The 24,826-nt window shown below is 32.4% G+C and overlaps 1 protein-coding gene across 1 annotated transcript in view; it reads left to right on the forward strand.

Moving 5' to 3' along the window:
- Positions 1-232: 232 nt before the first annotated feature.
- LOC139529960 (multiple epidermal growth factor-like domains protein 10) overlaps positions 233-24,826 on the forward strand; it is a 37,004-nt gene continuing 12,410 nt past the window's right edge. Inside the window, exons 1-3 of the mRNA XM_071325997.1 lie at positions 233-330; positions 21,626-21,835; positions 24,004-24,222. Coding sequence (XP_071182098.1) covers positions 276-330; positions 21,626-21,835; positions 24,004-24,222 — 484 coding nt within the window. The 5' untranslated portion in view covers positions 233-275. The remainder of the gene's footprint in view (positions 331-21,625; positions 21,836-24,003; positions 24,223-24,826) is intronic.

Below are 24,826 nucleotides of genomic sequence, written 5' to 3' on the forward strand. Positions count from 1 at the left end.
TTCTGTTAAAATTTACCATTCAAAATTTTGCCCTATCTAACTTTTCCCTTTTAACTTCGAATTATACCTGTGGCTCACGGGCCCAAAACAATGATAGATCAAAGGCATCAAGCTGCTGTACTGACAGGCATGCAAAAGAACGCATTTTATTCTAGTTTCTTGTCAATTTCATCATCAAATAGTATATAAACGCATATATCTATTTAACATGTTTTGCCTTCGTATTTTGACAGATTTAAAGTTCTGACTGAACTAAGGTTTATTGGTGTTGTGATATGTTGCCTGGTATACTCATCCACACAATTGGTGTGTTGACAGTTACTGCACAGAGTAAGTTAATGTTTTGGTAAATATGATTCCTCTGATATATTATTTAAACATGTACATATAAATATTGTTAACCAATAAAGTGCATATAAACAACTTTTTTTATAACGTTACTTTTATGAACGTTAATTCTGAATGCGGAGTTCGATATGTTTGTCATTAAAACATTATTTGTAAAATTTCATTGGTGAACATTCTGCGCAATGCTAACAAAATTGAATTTAACCTACTCTACCATTTTCTACATAATGAAATGTCTCTACCAAGTCAGGAATATGACAGCGGTTTTAAGGCAGTTAAGCTGTCTTATGCGAGCACCCTAGAGGTTGCATTTCTGTAAATATTGACAATGCAATTTCCCATAGGAACTCCTTTTATGGCTAAAACTGTACCACTTTTACTATGAAGTTTTGAAAAAAATCTTATCCTAGAATTGAAAGTTCATATGCACCACAATTTTTTTCAAAGGTCAAAATATAGGGCTGTGCGGCATATTTTCAACGTTTATATACCCTGAACTTCTCAGAGTTTAAACTTACACTAATTTTCTTAACTACCCCTACCTCGAATGAAAGGTTTCCACAGATTTCAATGTAAACAACATGCACGTGTTTATTTACTGGTAACATTCCCAAGTTCTGTCTCTGCGATATGGAACATAGAAAACTTAACTGGGAACCAGTATGTAAACAAAATGAATTTTCTATGAATATTCAATTACTCCCCAAAAGAGGCGTGTTTTGAGAAACAGCTGTATTTACAAAGTGCAACCTATACAGACATTTATTCAAATAGAAAAATCTCTAAAAATCAGTTTTTCTCACATTAATACTCATTTATCAGAATTAAAGTCTTAAAGAAATCACTGTGTATACTCTAAGTTTTTCTTTACTATACATTTTATACCCCCTCCCCTGTTTCAATTTTTTAAAGAATTTGAAAACAAGACTTTCATTATTGCCAGCTTACCCTATTTGCATATTTTCTGATAAAAAATGCCTAGAACCTGTTAAAAACTGTTTTGATAACACATTGAAAGCATATCAGAATATCATAAATGTAATGTTTAGCAGTCAATCATTACAACATTCAAGATTATATAAAGTATCCAATCCAGCCTCTGTCTCCAGTCCACATCTTACTGTATGCCTATTTGTCAATTAAAGAACACATTTTCTGCCTCAAACGGTCAATTTAGAATTCTTGTCACAACAGTATCATCTTTAACCATATATCTGACACAATTTATCTACTATATATACTAGAAGTGTTCAAACAAAGCCATATTTGCAATAGTTGTATGTATGCAGATACCAGTCTGAGATATAAATTCACTTAAAATGTTGTAGAGATGACTGCTAACATTTGATTTTTGCATAACTTCCAAGCATAGTTATTGTTTTCTATATCAAGAACTTTAAAATCATAAAATCATAGCATTTACAAGTTAAATTATTTGTTTTATGACCCAGGGGGTAGGCAATTTTCTATGTTTCTTGCCCCTGGGGCCTCAAATTTCCTAAATAATTCTGCTGTTTCTAGTAATTTGGAATATTTAGTACATATTCAGGATAGAGCACACTATTGTAAGTTTTCTTGAGATATTTTTGTTTTTCTAGCTTGTATTTATTATGCCGTGGTGACAAAAAAGCAGATTTAGGTGTTGCGGCTTACTTTTAGGTTATTGAAAGGACACAAATACCCCATAAATAATATTCAGGAAGGATCTATGAGTTTCAATGACTGCGAAGAGTAAATATAAGCACTTCTTAACAATTTAACTTACAAATATGCAAATATTATGATTTAATTTTGTATCCAGGACTTTAAGTCAACTATGCATACTGTAAACTGTGAATTTATGCTGAGTAATCATATTTAAAGCCCAGGATTCTATCAATCTTCATTAAATATTTATAAAACTTCTTATTTGAGTTAATTGCTTTAAAATCTGTGAAATAAAGGAAATTTGGTTAAATTCTGAATGTTCCCCTTTTTCACCCTATATAGGTTGCATTTCTGTAAATATTGACAATGCAATTTCCCATAGGAACTCCTTTTATGGCTAAAACTGTACCACTTTTACTATGAAGTTTTGTAAAAATCTTATCCTAGAATTGAAAGTTCATATGCACCACAATTTTTTTCAAAGGTCAAAATATAGGGCTGTGCGGCATATTTTCAACGTTTATATACCCTGAACTTCTCAGAGTTTAAACTTACACTAATTTTCTTAACTACCCCTACCTCGAATGAAAGGTTTCCACAGATTTCAATGTAAACAACATGCACGTGTTTATTTACTGGTAACATTCCCAAGTTCTGTCTCTGCGATATGGAACACAGAGAGCATAACTGGGAACCAGTATGTAAACAAAATGAATTTTCTATGAATATTCAATTACTCCCCAAAAGAGGCGTGTTTTGAGAAACAGCTGTATTTACAAAGTGCAACCTATACAGACATTTATTCAAATAGAAAACTCTCTAAAATCAGTTTTTCTCACATTAATACTCATTTATCAGAATTAAAGTCTTAAAGAAATCACTGTGTATACTCTAAGTTTTTCTTTACTATACATTTTATACCCCCTCCCCTGTTTCAATTTTTTAAAGAATTTGAAAACAAGACTTTCATTATTGCCAGCTTACCCTATTTGCATATTTTCTGATAAAAAATGCCTAGAACCTGTTAAAAACTGTTTTGATAACACATTGAAAGCATATCAGAATATCATAAATGTAATGTTTAGCCGTCAATCATTACAACATTCAAGATTATATAAAGTATCCAATCCAGCCTCTGTCTCCAGTCCACATCTTACTGTATGCCTATTTGTCAATTAAAGAACACATTTTCTGCCTCAAACGGTCAATTTAGAATTCTTGTCACAACAGTATCATCTTTAACCATATATCTGACACAATTTATCTACTATATATACTAGAAGTGTTCAAACAAAGCCATATTTGCAATAGTTGTATGTATGCAGATACCAGTCTGAGATATAAATTCACTTAAAATGTTGTAGAGATGACTGCTAACATTTGATTTTTGCATAACTTCCAAGCATAGTTATTGTTTTCTATATCAAGAACTTTAAAATCATAAAATCATAGCATTTACAAGTTAAATTATTTGTTTTATGACCCAGGGGGTAGGCAATTTTCTATGTTTCTTGCCCCTGGGGCCTCAAATTTCCTAAATAATTCTGCTGTTTCTAGTAATTTGGAATATTTAGTACATATTCAGGATAGAGCACACTATTGTAAGTTTTCTTGAGATATTTTTGTTTTTCTAGCTTGTATTTATTATGCCGTGGTGACAAAAAAGCAGATTTAGGTGTTGCGGCTTACTATTAGGTTATTGAAAGGACACAAATACCCCATAAATAATATTCAGGAAGGATCTATGAGTTTCAATGACTGCGAAGAGTAAATATAAGCACTTCTTAACAATTTAACTTACAAATATGCAAATATTATGATTTAATTTTGTATCCAGGACTTTAAGTCAACTATGCATACTGTAAACTGTGAATTTATGCTGAGTAATCATATTTAAAGCCAAGGATTCTATCAATCTTCATTAAATATTTATAAAACTTCTTATTTGAGTTAATTGCTTTAAAATCTGTGAAATAAAGGAAATTTGGTTAAATTCTGAATGTTCCCCTTTTTCACCCTATATAGGTTGCATTTCTGTAAATATTGACAATGCAATTTCCCATAGGAACTCCTTTTATGGCTAAAACTGTACCACTTTTACTATGAAGTTTTGAAAAAAATCTTATCCTAGAATTGAAAGTTCATATGCACCACAATTTTTTTCAAAGGTCAAAATATAGGGCTGTGCGGCATATTTTCAACGTTTATATACCCTGAACTTCTCAGAGTTTAAACTTACACTAATTTTCTTAACTACCCCTACCTCGAATGAAAGGTTTCCACAGATTTCAATGTAAACAACATGCACGTGTTTATTTACTGGTAACATTCCCAAGTTCTGTCTCTGCGATATGGAACACAGAGAGCATAACTGGGAACCAGTATGTAAACAAAATGAATTTTCTATGAATATTCAATTACTCCCCAAAAGAGGCGTGTTTTGAGAAACAGCTGTATTTACAAAGTGCAACCTATACAGACATTTATTCAAATAGAAAAATCTCTAAAATCAGTTTTTCTCACATTAATACTCATTTATCAGAATTAAAGTCTTAAAGAAATCACTGTGTATACTCTAAGTTTTTCTTTACTATACATTTTATACCCCCTCCCCTGTTTCCATTTTTTAAAGAATTTGAAAACAAGACTTTCATTATTGCCAGCTTACCCTATTTGCATATTTTCTGATAAAAAATGCCTAGAACCTGTTAAAAACTGTTTTGATAACACATTGAAAGCATATCAGAATATCATAAATGTAATGTTTAGCCGTCAATCATTACAACATTCAAGATTATATAAAGTATCCAATCCAGCCTCTGTCTCCAGTCCACATCTTACTGTATGCCTATTTGTCAATTAAAGAACACATTTTCTGCCTCAAACGGTCAATTTAGAATTCTTGTCACAACAGTATCATCTTTAACCATATATCTGACACAATTTATCTACTATATATACTAGAAGTGTTCAAACAAAGCCATATTTGCAATAGTTGTATGTATGCAGATACCAGTCTGAGATATAAATTCACTTAAAATGTTGTAGAGATGACTGCTAACATTTGATTTTTGCATAACTTCCAAGCATAGTTATTGTTTTCTATATCAAGAACTTTAAAATCATAAAATCATAGCATTTACAAGTTAAATTATTTGTTTTATGACCCAGGGGGTAGGCAATTTTCTATGTTTCTTGCCCCTGGGGCCTCAAATTTCCTAAATAATTCTGCTGTTTCTAGTAATTTGGAATATTTAGTACATATTCAGGATAGAGCACACTATTGTAAGTTTTCTTGAGATATTTTTGTTTTTCTAGCTTGTATTTATTATGCCGTGGTGACAAAAAAGCAGATTTAGGTGTTGCGGCTTACTTTTAGGTTATTGAAAGGACACAAATACCCCATAAATAATATTCAGGAAGGATCTATGAGTTTCAATGACTGCGAAGAGTAAATATAAGCACTTCTTAACAATTTAACTTACAAATATGCAAATATTATGATTTAATTTTGTATCCAGGACTTTAAGTCAACTATGCATACTGTAAACTGTGAATTTATGCTGAGTAATCATATTTAAAGCCAAGGATTCTATCAATCTTCATTAAATATTTATAAAACTTCTTATTTGAGTTAATTGCTTTAAAATCTGTGAAATAAAGGAAATTTGGTTAAATTCTGAATGTTCCCCTTTTTCACCCTATATAGGTTGCATTTCTGTAAATATTGACAATGCAATTTCCCATAGGAACTCCTTTTATGGCTAAAACTGTACCACTTTTACTATGAAGTTTTGAAAAAAATCTTATCCTAGAATTGAAAGTTCATATGCACCACAATTTTTTTCAAAGGTCAAAATATAGGGCTGTGCGGCATATTTTCAACGTTTATATACCCTGAACTTCTCAGAGTTTAAACTTACACTAATTTTCTTAACTACCCCTACCTCGAATGAAAGGTTTCCACAGATTTCAATGTAAACAACATGCACGTGTTTATTTACTGGTAACATTCCCAAGTTCTGTCTCTGCGATATGGAACACAGAGAGCATAACTGGGAACCAGTATGTAAACAAAATGAATTTTCTATGAATATTCAATTACTCCCCAAAAGAGGCGTGTTTTGAGAAACAGCTGTATTTACAAAGTGCAACCTAGATTTGTGTTCTACCCAATAAATACTGAAATACGTGCCATTGTTATTATCTAGCTGGATATTATGATATTTATAACTAATTGAACAGTTTTTTCATACTTTTAATTCTTGATTACAAAAAATATAACCAGAAAAAACTTTAATGATCGTTTTGAAGTTTTGAAGATGCACATAGGAAGTAGAGCACATTAGGAATCCTTATGTAGTTTATTATCCCCTGAGCTTTTCGCTAAGATGTCAAAGAACAAATGTTTGAAATATTTAATCGCCGAAAATCTCTATAAAGACAATTAGTTTAGATTTCCCAAATGGCAAAAGTCGTTTGGATATTGTTTGTCGTCCTACGTAGTCAACTACATCAGTAGTCTATTAAAATTTAGACGAAACTTTCGTATCTTTTGGAGCCGCAGGGGTTCAAATTAGCAGTGTTCCGAGGTCCGCGACCTTCCACTTTTGAAATTGTACTTTCGACTTGGTAACTAGCTACGCTCGACATGCCGACGGACCGTGAAAGGAAATTAAAAAAAACTTTGCAAACCTTTTTACCAAACTCTCCAAATTAACGCTCTCAAAACTTATTTTCATCATTATCATTTATGACAGCGATGTTTATGTTTTTTCAACCGCTAGCTCTATGCAGAAAATCTCCGACAAATAATGTGTAAATCGAGTAAAATTGTATCTGACTGAAAACAACATTGAAAACAAAATGTATGCCGAGGACTATTACAATATCGGATCCGATTTCGGAAGCGGATAAGGGTAATTCCGAGATCAGCTAAAATAAATCCAGACAGTTGACAAAATACATCTATGCATGGTAAATACATATAAACACTAGAATTGAAAACCAAAAATATATATGTAAAAGAAAGAAAAAGCAGAAAATATTTTATACAGAAACTCAAAATTACTTTTTGACAAATTTTAATGTGAAAATCCAATACAATGTGACAGCTGGGAACAGTATATCTAACAATATATATATCTTCCTTGTGACAGAATAAATTTTCTTTATCAGCGATAAGTATAGATTATTACATGGCATTTTTCATATCAGACCCTTTATCGACCCAAGGTTATGATATCAGCCCTATTAAAATTTAATTTTGTTTGTCTTTGCTTTTTCAGATAATATTTACAGCCAACAACCAAAAAAAAATCTTAACTTTAATTGTTTTTATTGATATTACAAGCATTTTATTTATCTTGTCACAACAATTATCATGTTCTTCAATAATATTGTTACCTCATTTATGTCTTTCAAAACATATTTAACTTAAATCTTTTTTGCTCCTCAAACATTTTGTGAAAAGTCTTATCACTTGCCGTTTTCCGCGTTCTTTTGTCGTTTCAAACAAATTTCCGGAAATGCACGAAGTTGCATGTGATAAACGTCACGGAAATTAACGGAAAGGCATGTAATAACATTCCGGAAGCAGTCAATAAAGGTACCTTTATCAGCCCGCTATGGAGTTTCTTAGGAATCTGGTCAATAAACCTAGTAATCCTTTCATAGCCTTTTGATATTTTCAAATGTTATTGAACTATAAAATTTTAGTAATATTTTATACAAGTATATGATAAATGTTGATAATGCATGTTAAATGCTTTCAAAATGTAAACATATTCCTGCAATTTCAATGGGTATGTTTTTCTCAATTTTGATGGGTCAGTTAAAACAGAAACATATATATAAACGTTAGATATACTGTTCCCAGGTTAAAATAGCTGGAAGTTTCTTACTTTATTTTCACAAATAGTTCAACTAAATTATATGAATGTAAGCAAATCATATGATATATAGGTGGAGTCCTTTATGCCACTCTGACCCTCCTGTTTGATAACTTTGAAACGGATGAGATCCCCACTGTGACCCCTTAACCATATACATTCATGTATGGGACTATAAAACTAATCAAATGAAATATAGGGGAAGTCCCTAGGGTCACTCCACCCCCTCTTGCCTTTGAACTTGGAAACAGTCAAGATCACTACCCCTAAACCATATTTATTCATGTACAATATAATAAATCATGAAATAAAGGTGAAGTTCGTTGGACCACTCTACTCCTTCCTGTTTGAGAATTTGAAAACGGCCAAGATCCCCACTTTTAAACCATATATATTCGTCTATGGGACAATATAACAAATCAAATGAATTATAGGGGAGTCCCTGCGGTAACACCACCCCTCCTGTTTGAGAACTTGGAAACAGTCGAGATCCCCACCTCTAAATTAAATGAAACATATATTTATGTATGTGACAAAAAAACTAATCAAATGAAATATAGGAAGAGTCCTTAGGGTCACCCTACCCCTGCCTGTTTGATAACTTGGAAACAGATGAGATCCTCAACCATATATATTAATGTATTGGACAATATAACAAATCAAATGCAATATAGGGGAAGTCACTGGGATCACCCAACCCCCTCTTGTGTGTGTTTTGAGAACTTGTTAAAGATTGACATACCAACTCCTAAACCATATTCATTCCTGTTTGTCATTTCAAAAAGATTTAATGACATACAAGGTCAATCGCATAGGCGTCACATAAGCATATCTCTTTGCTAGACCTCACCAAGGTGTACTAGACTTTGCCCAATGTCAGGCGGCCATGGGAATTATTAATTTTGGGAGCTTTGATTCTATTTTTTTGTGTTGCATTTTGTCGGGTTATGTATTTATTTCGGTAGTTTCCTTAATTAGTTAAAACTTCAGTTTTATCATGTATATCTTTTGTATAGTCATTTTATAAAATTTACTGTTTGCAAATAAAATTGACGGTACTAATTTTCTTGCACCAGATGCGCATTTCGACAATACATGTCTCTTCAGTGAGGCTCGTGGCCAAAATATTTGAAATCCAAAGCTTATATAAAAGATGAAGAGCTATAATCCAAAAGGTCCAAAAAGTATAGCCAAATCCGTGAAAGGAATCAGAGCTTTGCATGAGGGAGATTCATTCCATAATTTATAATAATTTCTAATATTTTGTAACAGGACATTTTAATAACACAAAAAATCCGTTTTTTCATGCCAGTACCGAAGTACTGGCTACTGGGCTGGTGATACCCTCGGGGACGAATAGTCCACCAGCAGAGGCATCGACCCAGTGGTAGTAATAAAATTGACGCAAAAGTATAAATTATTCTAAATAATAGGGATGTTCTGGTACCTAACAGAAAACCCTGGCCGTTTTTGGCACAACTTTTTTGAACTTTTGGTCCTCGATGCTGTTTAACTTTGTACTTGTTTCGACTTTCAAACTTTTGTATCTGGGCATCACTAGTAAGTCTTGTGTGGACAAAATGCACTTCTGGCGTATTAAAATTATAAACTTGTTGCCTTTTGTTAGCTATTATTCGTTTGTTTCTTTGTCAATTGTGTTCTCCTATTTATTTATATGGGGACGAAGTCCCCAATAACAGTAGAAAATTCAATAAAAAAAACAATTCGGGAAAATTTCCCGAATTTTTCATTGTACTAATGAACTCAAAATCGTTCAATTTTTTTTACGTCGTGTTTTGAAATCCCGGACCTGCGCAGAAATGTACAATGAACTTCCTTTTTCCGGTCTCGTTTGTATGAAACTTTGAGTAAAATATATAGTTATCAGTCTAGTATAAAATAGGAAGGAACGCGCAATACCAATTTCATTTTTAATAATTCCTTGATATGAAAAAACGTTACCTGATGATAACGTTTCTTTGTTTACATTGCATATGACGTCATAATGTAAATAACGTCACAACTAAAATCCCTAACAACAGAACCAAAATCGGAAACGTTACGGTATTTCCGTTTCTTTTTTTTAACAAATATTTAAGTTATAAAAAAATAATTCATACAGACTTTGTCCCCATTTACAGGTAATGCCTGCCTTATATTATTGTAGTCCTGTAATGTTGTGTTGTCATTTTAATGTTATATTTCACATGGACATAAATGAGGGAGGTTTGGCATGCCACAAAACCAGGTTCAACCCACCATTTTGTCCTTTAAAAATATTCTGTACCAAGTCACGAATATGGCCATTGTTATACTATTCGTTTCTGTATGTGTTACATTTTAACATTGTGTTTCCGTTGTGTCGTTTGTTTTCTCTGATTTTTGAGTGTGAATTCACATTACTATAACGCGTGTCACGGTACTTATCTATCCCGAATTCATGTATTTGGTTTTGATGTTATATTTGTTATTCTCATAGGATTTTGTCTAATGCTTAGTCCGTTTCTGTGTGTGTTACATTTTAATGTTGTGTCGTTGTTCTCCTCTTATATTTAATGCGTTTCCCTCAGTTTTAGTTTGTTACCCCGATTTTGTTTTTTGTCCATGGATTTATGAGTTTTGAACACCGGTATACTACTATTGCCTTTATTTTTCAAGCCAAAGAATGTTTGACCAACTGTTTTATAATTACCTGTCATTTTATTCCAAACTTAGACATCATGGACTTGGGGTGAAGGTGGGGTCATTTACATTTACTATGGGCAAGTCAGACCTTACCTTTGATCCCTGTAGTAGTAAACATTTGTCTGATTTGTGTCTCATAACTTTTGTACTGTAGAACACAAACTCAGTTTTCTTTCCAGGGAAGCAAGTTCATTCATACATTTACAGGCTCGTACTTAAGTTACATTGAACTACTAACAGTCAATTAATACCAACATTAACTATCAACTAGAACAACTGCAATCATTGTGAACTTGTACCTTGTACCACTGCAAACTCATGACCATGAAAAAATGTACTTGATATATGCGTCGTTTTGAAAACCTTGATAAAATATGAATTATGTGCCTTAATGATTAATACATTAAATGAACATAAATGTATAATATATGAATGTTTAATGTTTGTTCATTTCAATCTTTAAAAAAACAAATAAGCAACATTGCCACAGTTTTCATAATTATGTTTGCCTTGGTTTTTGGTTAACTGCCTATAGCACTTACAGTGCTTTGATTCATTCTTTTGAAGTGTTTCATATCTTGATTTTGTTATTTAATAAAGGACTTTCCATATTTATAATCATCAGGTGTTGTCAAGATGTTTGCGACCATGAAACACTATCAATTGAATAGAATTGTCTTTTAACAACCGTGTCTTGAAAGTAGGTTTTCACATTTTGATTTATTTCTCTAACTTCTACTGTTTTATTCCATGTGTTTGACTAAACTCAAATATAAATAGCTTTCTTTGTGGTTAGTTTTCAGGAAAATTAAAGATGATTCATCATCCTCAAAAACGACATCCAATTGAAAACGTGTAAAATTTTGAAAGGGTTTGAAATAGAAATTGCAAGCTTGAATGCATCATTGTGACACAAATGCTTGTTGCATCAAGCTTTCGTATTATATATCAAGAGAGAATAGAGAGAAAAAATCAATTCCTTTTTCTCCGTTAATAGTTATCAAGGGTACCAGGCTTATAATTTAATATGCCAGACAAGCGTTTTGTCTGCACAAGACTCATCAGTGACGCTCAGATCAAAATGATTGGAAAGCCAAACAAGTATATAGGTCAACATACAGACTTCTTATACGTTCATGTAATTTTCTTTATGAAGCACAATGTCAGTATTTACCTCAGAAGCTAACAAAACCTTCAAATAGACTTATTAAGAAGGGATATAGTTACGATACTGTTGTCAGGTCATTAAAGATTGCATATTTTGGCTTTAATATTGATTCACTTATAGAGTCTTTGTATTGGGACTTAAAACATTTATTTAAAAACCAGTTGTTGGCATGACGGGTTTGCTCTTCTCATATATGTTATGATGGTATGATACTAAACCCCTGACGGGAGGGATTGTGCCTGGTAATCATATTATGATGAAGACATAACCTTTCAATCAGTTAGATTGAGGTCTGGAGCTGGCATGTCAATTAACTGCTAGTAGTCTGTAGTTATTTTTGTATTATTGTCATTTTGTTTATTTTCTTTTGTTAAATCTTCTGACATCAGACTCGCACTTCTCTCGAACTGAATTTCAATGTGCGTATTGTTATGCCTTTACTTTTCTACATTGGCTAGATGTATAGGGGAGGGTTGAGATCTCAAAAACATATTTAACCCCACCGCTTGTTTGCGCCTGTTCCAAGTCTGGAGCCTGTAGCCTTTGTTAGTCATGTTTTATTTCTAATTTTAGTTTCTTTTGTATAATTTGGAGTTTAGTATGAAGTCCATTATCACTGAACTAGTATATACATTTGTTTAGGTGCCAGCTGAAGAGATATTGGTGATCTTCTGCTGTTGTCTGTTCTATGGTCGGGTTAACGTTGTTGTCTCTTTGACACATTATCCATTTCCATTCTCAATTTTATAAAGTTGAAGAGCATTGCGGATAGTAAAAACAGTTCGTATTTTTGCTTAGCCTATGACATATCCTTTAATGTAACAATAAAATGTATACACTGTAAAACTGCAAGCAATATAAATTCTTTATCACAGTGTCTTTTATAGACAGGGATTAGCAATACGAAGTAACTATATACTTTAGAATTTAGTTTTTTTATAAATCAATATGATTTTCAAACAAAATATTTAATATGTATAGGAAAACCTTACCTATATTTAAAAAGACACCGAGTTCATTTAGGGAAGATATAAAAAGTCGCATGTCCTGCCTTTTAACGATATTAACTACATAGACACAGTAGTTTTTCTAAACACTATGTTTGAAATGTCAGGTCTCATATCAGAACATTTCACACATATGTCGTTAAGTACAATGGTTCAGACTTTATGAATATGAATAACATACCACAAAAATATTCTTTGTAAGATGAATATTAATATTCATGTTCACTAGGACTGAATCAATAGCATGTCACAGGGAAAACTTGTCAATATTGAATTGCTAGTCATATCTTTTATTAATTATTATGTGAAAGGGAAAATAAATCGTTATATAATTGTCAATCGAATTATTTCAGGAATAGTTTATACAACAGTCCGATATGCGGTTTAAATAGAACTAAAGAATTCGACCTCTTGTGTTTAGAAGGTAGAAAAGTGAAATAAACTTTGTATACGGTTGTCAAGATGTCACAAAAGTTACTTTCCGTAAAGTCATTATAAATATTTGCATTCACGTTATCTAATTTTCATATTGTACAAAACAATGCAACTTGCAAACAATCGTTTTCAAAACGACCAGAAGTCAAGCTGTTACGTCATTTAGTGGGTCTCCTTAAAAACTGCTACTTTTTTTTTGCCCGACATAGAAAAAGTCTGGGGAAAACTACAAAAATTGATAAATGAATTGTCAATCGTTTAAGACCATTCCCAAAGTGGCACACCTAAAATTGACATTTGGACGCAATTTCAAAGTTGGATGTTATATGACGGGGGTTTGTTAATTAATTTACGCATCGAACACACCCGTCCTATATATGTAACATCACATTACTTTAAAGTGATTAAAACAATTTTTTTTGAAATAATATTAGCATGTTTGACATGTTTTATTCGTAAACAATTACATTTACACCGACAGTCATAATTTCTGTATTATTTAAAAAAAGTTTTGTTACACATTTTGTTACATCAGAGCAATACAGTAACCCGGATGTGTTGATCATTGTGAAATTGCATATATGTATATCGTTGTATTCCTTTTATTTGTGTTAACCAATTGTCGTTCGGAATTGTTTTTTATACATCATTTATTGATCTTGCAATTTCTTGTTATTTATTTAGCGTCTTATTTCTTTGGTGTCATATTTTGGCTATGTTTGTGTTCGATCATACAGTATAATAAGTCGGTAGTTGCCCGCGAATGGATTTTTTTTTTAATTTCTTGTGACTCTTTGCGTCTTATTTGTTGATTGCAGTTGGTTTTTGTTTTGTGTCATGTGGAGATATGGTGTGATTTTGTTTTTCTTTTGATGTGTTTGCATCTTAGATTGGGATTGCACTGAGTTATTTCATGATTTCTTTTGTGCTATATTTTCGATACATTCTTATTGCCCCTCGATAGTAGAGAGGCATTATGTTTTCTGGTCTGTGCGTCCGTTTGTTCGTTCGTTCGTCTTTGCGTCTGTTCGTCCCGCTTCAGGTTAAAGTTTTTGGTCAAGGTATTTTTTGATGAAGTTAAAGTCCAATCAACTTGAAACTTAGTACACATGTTCCCTATGATATGATCTTTCTAATTTTAACGCCAAATTAAAGTATTGATCCCAATTTCACGGTCCACTGAACATATAAAATCGTAATGCGAGTGGGTCATCCGTGTACTATGGACACATTCTTGTTAGTCTATCTTGTAGCATCTTACAATTGGCTCACTCTATTTTTCTCATACATGCTCACTATTACAAGTCAAGTACTATAGTAGTACACCGGTGTCTTCATATTTCATGTTCTACACATGCGTATATAGGTTACTCGAATGTGAAACATACAACAATACTCTACCAAAGTAAGCCAGGAAACAATCCATCAACAAGGAAGTAAATTAATCATTTAACTTTAAATGGGGTATGGTTTTCTTGTCTGAGCGCGACCATTTATTGTCCGCCTCCAATAATCAAATATTTTGTTCTTTCAAAACTAAACACTATAAGTTTTTTTTTTTTTTTTTTTTTTTTTTTTTTTTTTTTTAAATTTGATCATACTTTATTGATAGTTTGACATTTGTTAGTGGATACATCAAATATCGGTACCTTATCCCGGCCTCGTTAACCGTTAGTAGCATATACAAAACGTAGTCAATTTGGTTAGTATTTGTTAGTTTTTTTAACTGTAATATATACATTTATAAATCATTGTAAATTATAATATATCCAACTAAAACATTATCAATACAGAATGATCAATAAATCTGAATAGATAAAAAAAATAAAATATAAAGAATAAATAAATAAAAATCACAGAAATTTGGAATTTTGGGAAAAAAAAAAAAAGTTTATTTTACTTACAGCATTCATAATGTATCTTGTAGGATTTATTTATTCAAATATTTGCGTACAGGCAATAACTTGGAGGAACATACATGTAGTTATAAACATCGACGAGACATCAAGCATATATATATATATAAACCAACATATAACAGTATCAAATCATTAAACATAGGTGGTGATGTGGATAAGGAAAGAAATGTACATAAAAATAATTCCGGTACATGATGCACCAATTGTTTGATAATCAACCTAGTCTTCTAAAATTGGAAGCCAGGGGTCCCAGCAGATATTGGCCATATGAAAAGGTTTTCTTTTAAAAAAATAAATTCTTTTCTAATGCCAGAGATTCTTTGAGGTAGTTTTTAAGTCCTATAAAATTTACCTTTTTTTCACATAGTTTTGTTCTGTAAATATAGAATTTTGTCAGGAGTATTATTAAGTTTTTTATCATATTATTTCCGTTGTTACCTAAATTTCCAAATAAAATAATATCTATATTAAATGGTATCAATATTTGTGTTTGGTTATAAATCCAATCACCAAGTTCAATCCATAAATCTGAAATTTTATGGCATGTCCAAAATATGTGCTCAATATCTTCAATAGCTTCATTACAGATGGTACATTTATCTGATTGTTTTATCTTAATTTTAAATAAAAATTCATTTGTGCCTATGATTCTGTGCACTATTCTGTACTGGAACCAATGAAGTTTAGAGCTTTTTGTGGTGTAGAAAGACATATTATGCACTTTTTCCAATCAAAATTTTTATTTAATCTTAGAGACCATTTATCTTCACAACTAGGCCTTGTACTACTTTTTTCTAAGAAAACATTATACATATCTTTTGACCCTTTATTTGACAAAAAAAATGTTCTAATATTATTTGGTAGAATTGGTCCATGAACTTTATTAAGATTTTCTATAGAGATATTATGTTTAAGAGAATTTTGATATGATTTTATTGCTGATATAACTCCATTATAAACTAGAAAGTTAGATTTAATTTCATAAATATTTTTGCATTGCTCAAACGACATTAATTTACCCTCATTATCTACCAGATCATTAATCAATAAAATACCGTTATCAGCCCAGTCTTTATAGAACACACTTCTGCTACCGATTTTAATATTTCCATTATTCCAAAGTGAATCTGTTAAAAATTCTTCTTCGATTTTTGGTTTAAGTTTATTTAGCATTTCTGTCCATGCTTTAAAAATCTCTTTCCAAAAGGGGTTTTTACATTTGTTTGGTGGGCCTAGAAATACTAGTTTTTCAATATCAATATTTTCTGTGCTTTCTATAAGCTTTTTGAGTTTTGTATTGTTTTTTTAGCAACCGTCGGACCCACGTTAATTTTAACCCTTTTATATATTCTTCAATATCTAACATTTTCAGCCCCCCAAATTTATGTTCCAGACATAATATTTCTCTTTTAATCTTGTCAGGCTTGTTTTCCCAAATAAATGAATAGATTGTACGAATAAGTTGTTTAAGAGTAGTATTGCATGGTGTTGGTAATGTTAAGAACAGATGATTTAATTTTGAAATAATTAGTGTCTTGATAATTGTTATCTTTCCCACTGGAGTAAGTGTTTGTCTAGACCAAATATTGATTATATTTTCAATTTCTTTTATTTTAGGATAATAATTCAAAGATTCCATTTCTTGCAAATTGACAGAAAAGTTTATTCTTAATAGTGTAAACCTACTGGAACCCCATTCCAATCCCCACTTTACACACATGGTGTCTTGACTATATTTTTTCTTTCCTATCCACACCACCTTTGTCTTGTCTAAGTTCATGTGGAGACCAGACATTTCAGCATATTTATGTAATAAGCGGAGAGTTGCGTCAAGGCACTCTGGTGAACCGTCAAGAATAATTGATGTGTCATCAGCATATTGAGAGATCATCTATTTTAATTCCCTTTATATCTTTATTTTTTCTAATTAATATTCCAAGTATTTCTGCACATAAAAGAAATATATAAGGTGATAAAGGATCCCCTTGTCGACAACCTCTTTGAATTTCAAAGAATTCAGATAAAAAACAATTTTGAGAAACTGCAGAACTTATATTTTTGTAAAAGGTTCTTACCCATTGTTTTATAGAGGGGCCAAAATTGAAAAAGTCTAAAACGTCTTCAATGAAATTCCATGATACAGAATCAAAAGCTTTTTCAAAATCTATGAGAAGGAGCAGTCCTGGTAAATCATTTAGTTCTGTATGAAATAATATATCGTAAATAAGACGAGTATTCTCCCCTATAAATCTACCCGGAATAAAGCCAGTCTGATCACTGTTAATAATTTGAGGTAGAACTAATTTTATACGCTCAGCTATGCAGCTTGATGCTAATTTATATGTGGTATTTAGTAAACTTATTGGTCGCCAGTTTTTCATGAATTGTTTCGGTTTATCTCCCTTTGGTATACAGGTTATAATACCTTGTCTTTGAGTAATTGATAATTCCCCCTTTTTGTAACCATTAATTATAGACCGAAATACAAATTTTCCTATATCTATCCAAAAAAACTTGAAAAATTCATTTGTGAAACCATCTGACCCAGGGCTTTTTTCATTTTTCATTTTTCGCAAAGCAGTTGTCAATTCACCATAAGTAATTTCACCCTCCAAAGATTCTCTAATGGTATTATTTATTTTTTTAATATCAGTATCAGGGATTTCATTGTTTAGGTTAACATTATTCAAACTTTCTGTTTTAGTATATAGCCTTTTGTAATAATTGTTTGCTTCTTTTAATATTTTATCTTGCTCACTGATAGTGTCCCCTTTTTCATTGACTAATTTTGGAATAGTTTTATTTATAAAATGTTTAGTTTCTAAATTTAGAAAAAAAGTTTGAAGGTTTTTCTCCTTCATCTATCCGTTGGATTTTGGATCTGATGTAGGACCCCCTCATCTTTTCTTGTCTTAATACTTTTAGATCAGTTTTCTTTTTTTCAGTTTCAATAAATATTTTTTCTGTCAATATTTGTATAAGGTTTTAGAAGATCAGAATTCATAATAATTTTTCAGGTTTGAAATTTTGCCTGACAACAATATTTTTTCGAACGAATTTTGGATCAGACGATATTTTTTTTGAATGAATCTTACCCCTCACTCTTTTTCACGATTTGAAGTTAAATTTTCGTTCCCGTATGTAAATAACCAGCACAACTACTTTCATTTCTTTTTTCAAACATTTGAAGACTTTCATCGCTCTGTTCAAACCAATATTCAGTGGCGGATCAAGAGTTGTACATTAGAGGGGGGGGCTAACTGAGCTAAGGGGAGCTCGCTCCAGTCTTCCTTCAGTGATTCCCTATGTTTAATCAAAGATATTTTCCCGACGAAAGCCAACGACCCCCCCCCCCCCCCCCCCCCCCCCCCCCCCCCCCCCCGAATCCGCCTATATTCTTGAAAACGTTTTTTTTTATACATACTTACCTCCATGTTATTGTCTCAAGTCTTCAGTCTTTGCACCAAACACTACTTACAATCAACCAAGCCGTTGCTAAGACGGTGCTTAAAAGAGCAGCGGCTTCGGTTAACATTGTACTTACTAGACAGTTTTGATAATCTGTTACAGTTTTGTACAAGAGTTAGTCCTTTGTTGTTTTAATAATAAAAACGGAACTATTATGATGTTATGGGAAATATCGAGTTTGCTTGATATTGACAAATCAAAAATTCAAGTCACATGGTAATGTTTGGGATGCTGAAACCTTTGACATATTTTGCAAGTTGAAAAATGAATATACTAATTTAAAGACTTTTTTTGGGGTGTTTTAAAACATTAACGGTTGACTAGCATATTTTATGTAGAATGTACAACCTGTTTTGTTTTTAAAAAAGATTATGATTCGAAAAGATAATGAAAATTAAGCATATGCTCTTTTAACTGTTCTTGAACAGGGCTACAATTAATAAAAAAAAGAAGGGTTCAGATGATCAAGTTCTTTGAAGAAGGAGAAAGGGGAAACCAATGGCACTGCTTATATAAATTATAACCATCAGTATTACAAGGCTATGAAGGATGCATTCACATCTCTTCTGTTATGATCTGTTATGGATCATTTTTTTGTCCTATATCACATAATTATGCAAACACATTACATAGATAGGGAATACTGTGCTTGAATGTGTAGGTGGCACACTCAGAACGATCGTCTCTAGATTATTTTTTTTATTAAAATACATATTTGTGAAAAAGGCTCCCTCTTCCAAACCTAATATTTGATTTAAAACAAAGGCAGGATACGTAAACAAGAGGCGGAAACGTTCAAAGGAAATTCAAAACTCATTTGTCGACGAAAAACTGTCAACGTCATGACAAATACAAACAAAGCTTAACGAAGAAACGTTCACGTACACTGAATATCACATATAAACTTAATACTGAGCAACTCAAACTCTACCAAAACGCAGGTGATCCGTGTATATAAGCTGCTCATGCTCAACCTGTTGAATCAGGGGGGTGTTTAAGCAAGAAAACATCTGATGCTTTAATGTCAAGGCCAATGGAGAGAGGACAGCATTGTGAATACGACAAATGTAACATATTCGTCTTTTTGGGTACAGATATTCCATATCGATCGACCAAGAAGTGATGGTGTCTGTTAAACCTTACTAGATGTAACCATTGGCTCGTTGATTCGATAAATAGCTGATAAGCAGCAACCTTCTATCAAGACCAAAATAAAGGCATATGAGTTATCATATGTAATGCATTATCATGCTAACTACATATTCGTCCTATAGTTTAATGTTCTTGTTCTCAATACATTCGAGGTTCATGCCGTTCAAAGTGTGTTTCTTTCATAGTTATGTGTTTACATCATTACATAGAATCTCGATAACGTGCCATATATATGAGAAACAACTGAGACTAGTGTGTCTTGTGCTATGAGTTACAGTTACAATTTATGACAAAAATAAGCAAAGACCCATCGAAACAACATCTGATAAACAAATTTAATAATAATTTTAGGTATTTGGATGATATTTTGGTTCTCAATAATGACGACTTCAGTATGTATATTAAAGAATTTTATCCTGTTGAACTTTCTTTAAATAAAGCTAATACTAACAATGACCACTGCCCTTTCCTTGATCTTGATATCTATATCACTAACGGAAAGCTGAATACTAAAATTTATGATTAAAGAGATGATTTTTCATTTCCTATCGTTAATTATCCATTTTTAGATGGTGACGTTCCCTTGTCACCATCTTACGGTGTTTATATATCTCAACTTGTACGATTCGCTCGTGTATGTAACAATGTTTTAGATTTTAACGAGAGAAATTTTTGTTTTACTGAAAAATCATTACACCAGGGTTTTCGATATCACAAATTAGTCAAAACATTTACTAAATTTTATCATCGGTATAAGGACTTCATTCGTAAATATAGCCCAACAGGCAGACTTCTTATACGTTCAGGTATTTCACATCCAATTTATTATGGAAATATTCTTTATAAAGCACAAAGGTGTCAGTATTCACCTCAAAAACTAACAAAACCTTTGAATAGACTTATTAAGAAGGGATATAGTTACGATACTGTTGTCAGGTCATTAAAGATTGCATATTTTGGCGTTAATATTGATTCACTTATAGGGTATTTGCATCGGAACTAAACACATTTATTTTAAAAACCAGTTGTTGGCATGACACGGGTTATGTTCTTCTCATATATGTTATGATGGTATGATACTAAACCCCTAACGGAAGGATTGTGACTGATGTTCATATGATGAAATCATAATCTTTCAGTCAGTTTAATTGAAGTCTGGAGCTGGCATGTCAGTTAACTGCTAGTAGTCTGTTGTTATTTATGTATTATTGTCATTTTGTTTATTTTCTTTGGTTACATCTTCTGACATCAGACTCGGACTTCTCTTGAACTGAATTTTAATGTGCGTATTGGTATGCGTTTACTTTTCTACATTGGCTAGAGGTATAGGGAGAGGGTTGAAATCTCACAAACATGTTTAACCCCGCCGCATTTTTGCGCCTGTCCCAAGTCAGGAGCCTCTGGCCTTTGTTAGTCTTGTATTATTTTAATTTTAGTTTCTTGTGTACAATTTGGAAATTAGTAATGCGTTCATTATCACTGAACTAGTATATATTTGTTTAGGGGCCAACCGAAGGACGCCTCCGGGTGCAGGAATTTCTCGCTATATTGAAGACCTGTTGGTGACCTTCTGCTGTTGTTTTTTTCTATGGTCGTGTTGTTGTCTCTTTGGCACATTTCCTATTTTCATTCTCAATTTTATTGTGACATATTTTATGACAAGTATATGATATTTTTTGGTTAGAATATTTTGTTCTCAACATTCTTCTCAACGAACTACTCTCATTATTCATGGCATACTATGTTCTAGCTCTGCATATAATTTAATGAGCCACTTGTATACGTATGTATATGAATATTTAGATGATTTGGGTATAACGTTAACATTTTGTTTAATTTAACTGTAATCGATGCTTTAAAAATTAATTTTGAAAACATAAGTGCTGTAGAATATTTTTATTATAGAAAACCTTACACCATTTGGAAGAGCAACACAAAGCTCCCAGTCCGGCGAGGGTGGACCACGCAATGCCATAATGCCACCAAAATCAAACGAATGGGGCTATGACAAATGTACACATACAGATCCTTATAAAAGTCCAGCTTGGTGGATGTTCAATATTTCGTTTGGGCCTGCATTCGTTACAGATATAAAAATATACTACAGAGAACAGTGTACGTAAAACAGTGACGATGATTTTGTGTGACATTTCAGGACAAAGCTTTACTCAGAAAACAGAAAAATTCTGCACAATCTTTTGAAAAAAAAAACAATTTAATAATTACTAATTAGGGAAGACAATGGTAGTAATTCTCCTCGCACTTCGAAAATGTGACTCAGTATAAAAAATAGCTCAAGAAGGAAATAGTTTCAGGCAAAATCCGCTGTGTTGCATAAAATCTGGAAAATCTTACTTTTTAGCTCACCTGGCCCGAAGGGCCAAGTGAGCTTTTCTCATCACTTGACGTCCGTCGTCCGTCGTCGTCCGTCGTCGTCGTCCGTCGTCCGTCGTCGTTAACTTTTACAAAAATCTTCTCCTCTGATACTGCTGGGCCAAATTAAACCAAACTTGGCCACAATCATCATTGGGGTATCTAGTTTAAAAAATATGTGGCGTGACCCGGCCAACCAACCAAGATGGCCGCCATGGCTAAAAATAGAACATAGGGGTAAAATGCAGTTTTTGGCTTATAACTCAAAAACCAAAGCATTTAGAGCAAATCTGACATGGGGTAAAATTGTTTATCAGGTCAAGATATATCTGCCCTCAAATTTTCAAATGAATCCGACAACCTGTTATTGGGTTGCTGCCCCTGAACTGGTAATTTTAGGTAATTTTGGCTGTTTTTGGCTATTATCTTGAATATTATTATAGATAGAGATAAACTGTAAACAGCAATAATGTTCAGCAAAGTAAGATTTACATATAAGTAAACATGACCAAAATGGTCAGTTGATCCCTTTAGGAGTTATTGACCTTTATAGTCAATTTTTAACCATTTTTCCTAAATCTTAGTAATCTTTTACAAAAATCTTCTCCTCCGAAACTACTGGGCCAAATTAATCCAAACTTGGCCACAATCATCTTTGGGATATCTAGTTCAAAAAATGTGTGGTGTGTCCCGGTCAACCAACCAAGATGGCCGCCATGGCTTATAATAGAACATAGGGGTAAAATGCAGTTTTTGGCTTATAACTCAAAAACCAACGCATTTAGAGCAAATCTGACAGCGGTAAAAGTGTTTATCAGGTCAAGATCTATCTGTCCTGAAATTTTCAGATGAATCGGCCAACCTGTTGTTGGGTTGCTGCCCCTGAATTGGTAATTTTAAGGAAATTTTGCTGTTTTTTGTTATTTTCTTGAATATTATTATAGATAGAGATAAACTGTAAACAGCAATAATGTTCAGCAAAGTAAGATTTACAGATATTAGTCAGCATGACCAAAATGGTCAGTTGACCCCTGAAGGAGTTATTGCCCTTTATAGTCAATTTTTTACCATTTTTTCGTAAATCTTAGTAATTTTTTACAAAATCTTCTTCTCTGAAACTACTGGGCCAAATTAAACTAAACTTGGCCACAGTCATCATTGGGGTAACTTGTTTAAAAAATGTGTGGCGTGACCTGGCCAATCAACCAAAATGGCTGCCACGGCTAATAACAGAACATAGGGGTAAAATGCAGTTTTTGGCTTATAACTCAAAAACCGAAGCATTAAGAGAAAATCTGACAGAGTTTAATTGTTTATCAGGTCAAGATCTATCTGCCCTGATATTTTCACATGGATCGGATAACCCGTTGTTAGGTTACTGTCCTGAATTGGTAATTTTAAGGAAATTTTGCCGTTTTTTGTTATTATCCTGAATATTATTATAGATAGAGATAAACTGTATACAGCAATAACGTTCAGCAAAATAAGATCTACAAATAAGTTTACTTGACCAAAATAGTCAATTGACCCCTTAAGGAGTTATTGCCCTTTATAGTTAATTTTTCATAGATTTTTGTTAATTTTTAGAAAATATTTTCCACTGTAATTACTGGGCCAAGTTCATTATAGATAGAGATAATTGTAGCAACAAGAATGTTCAGTAAAGTAAGATCTACAGACACATCACTATCACCAAAACACAATTATGTCATGAATTTATCCGTGTCCATTGTTTAATATGCACAAGACCAAGGTGAGCGACACAGGCTCTTTAGAGCCTCTAGTTTAATAAAATAGGGAAAAGAGAAAATATTAAAGACAGTCGAATAGGATTAAAATGTTTTGGACACGATTGTCGCATACTACGCCATTAAAATATATTTTTGATAAAATTTCAAATTATATTGCAGATAACGACCGGATGGATGGGTTTAAATTGTATATTTCTAATACCTCAAAAATTCCTCCGTCTGACTATCTTTGTTACAAAGATTCGGCGGAAGGATTTCCGAAGGTCACGGAGACCATTCCTTGCAATCAGATTGGACAGTACATTATATATTATGATGATAAAGTGGGATATGGAGACTTCGGAAACGTTATTGAATTATGTTACGTCGCCATTTATGGTAAGTTTGTTATTAGAATAGTACGGTGACAGTATTGTAGTTTTTAAAATAAACGTGTCGATTTATGGCGAATCCTGTGGTAGTGGTAATTGTTGATTATAACTTTCAATCCACTTTATAATTTTTAATCGTCCGAAGCGTTTTTCCGAATTTACTTTCATCGTTTAAATAGCAGAGCTAAAAATGTGAAAGGCAAGAATGTATATATAAATATCCACACACGCGAAATAATATATGACCAAACTAAATTTAAAAATAACAGCCATCTAAAGTAATCTTTGTCTTAAGAAAAACATTGTAACCTTAATCTTATGATAATTTCTGAATTTTAGAATCTAAGGTATACTTCACATCATATCGGTACTAGCGTACTGACTATATAGCTACTGAGCTGCTGAAACCATTGGGAAGCTCATAGTTGACCACGACACACACATACCATCTACAATTAAAACAAAAGACAGACAACTAAAAATTAATATTTGAAGAATAATAAATGCGAATTGCAAAGTTTAACATACTTTAATATTAAAGTACATCGTAATGTAGGACTTTTTATATCGTAAATCCTTCCTTCACTGAAAATCCCTCGTTATCGACGTTC

Source organism: Mytilus edulis, chromosome 1 (genome assembly GCF_963676685.1).
Source record: "Mytilus edulis chromosome 1, xbMytEdul2.2, whole genome shotgun sequence".
In the NCBI taxonomy this organism is placed as follows: Eukaryota; Metazoa; Mollusca; class Bivalvia; order Mytilida; family Mytilidae; genus Mytilus; species Mytilus edulis.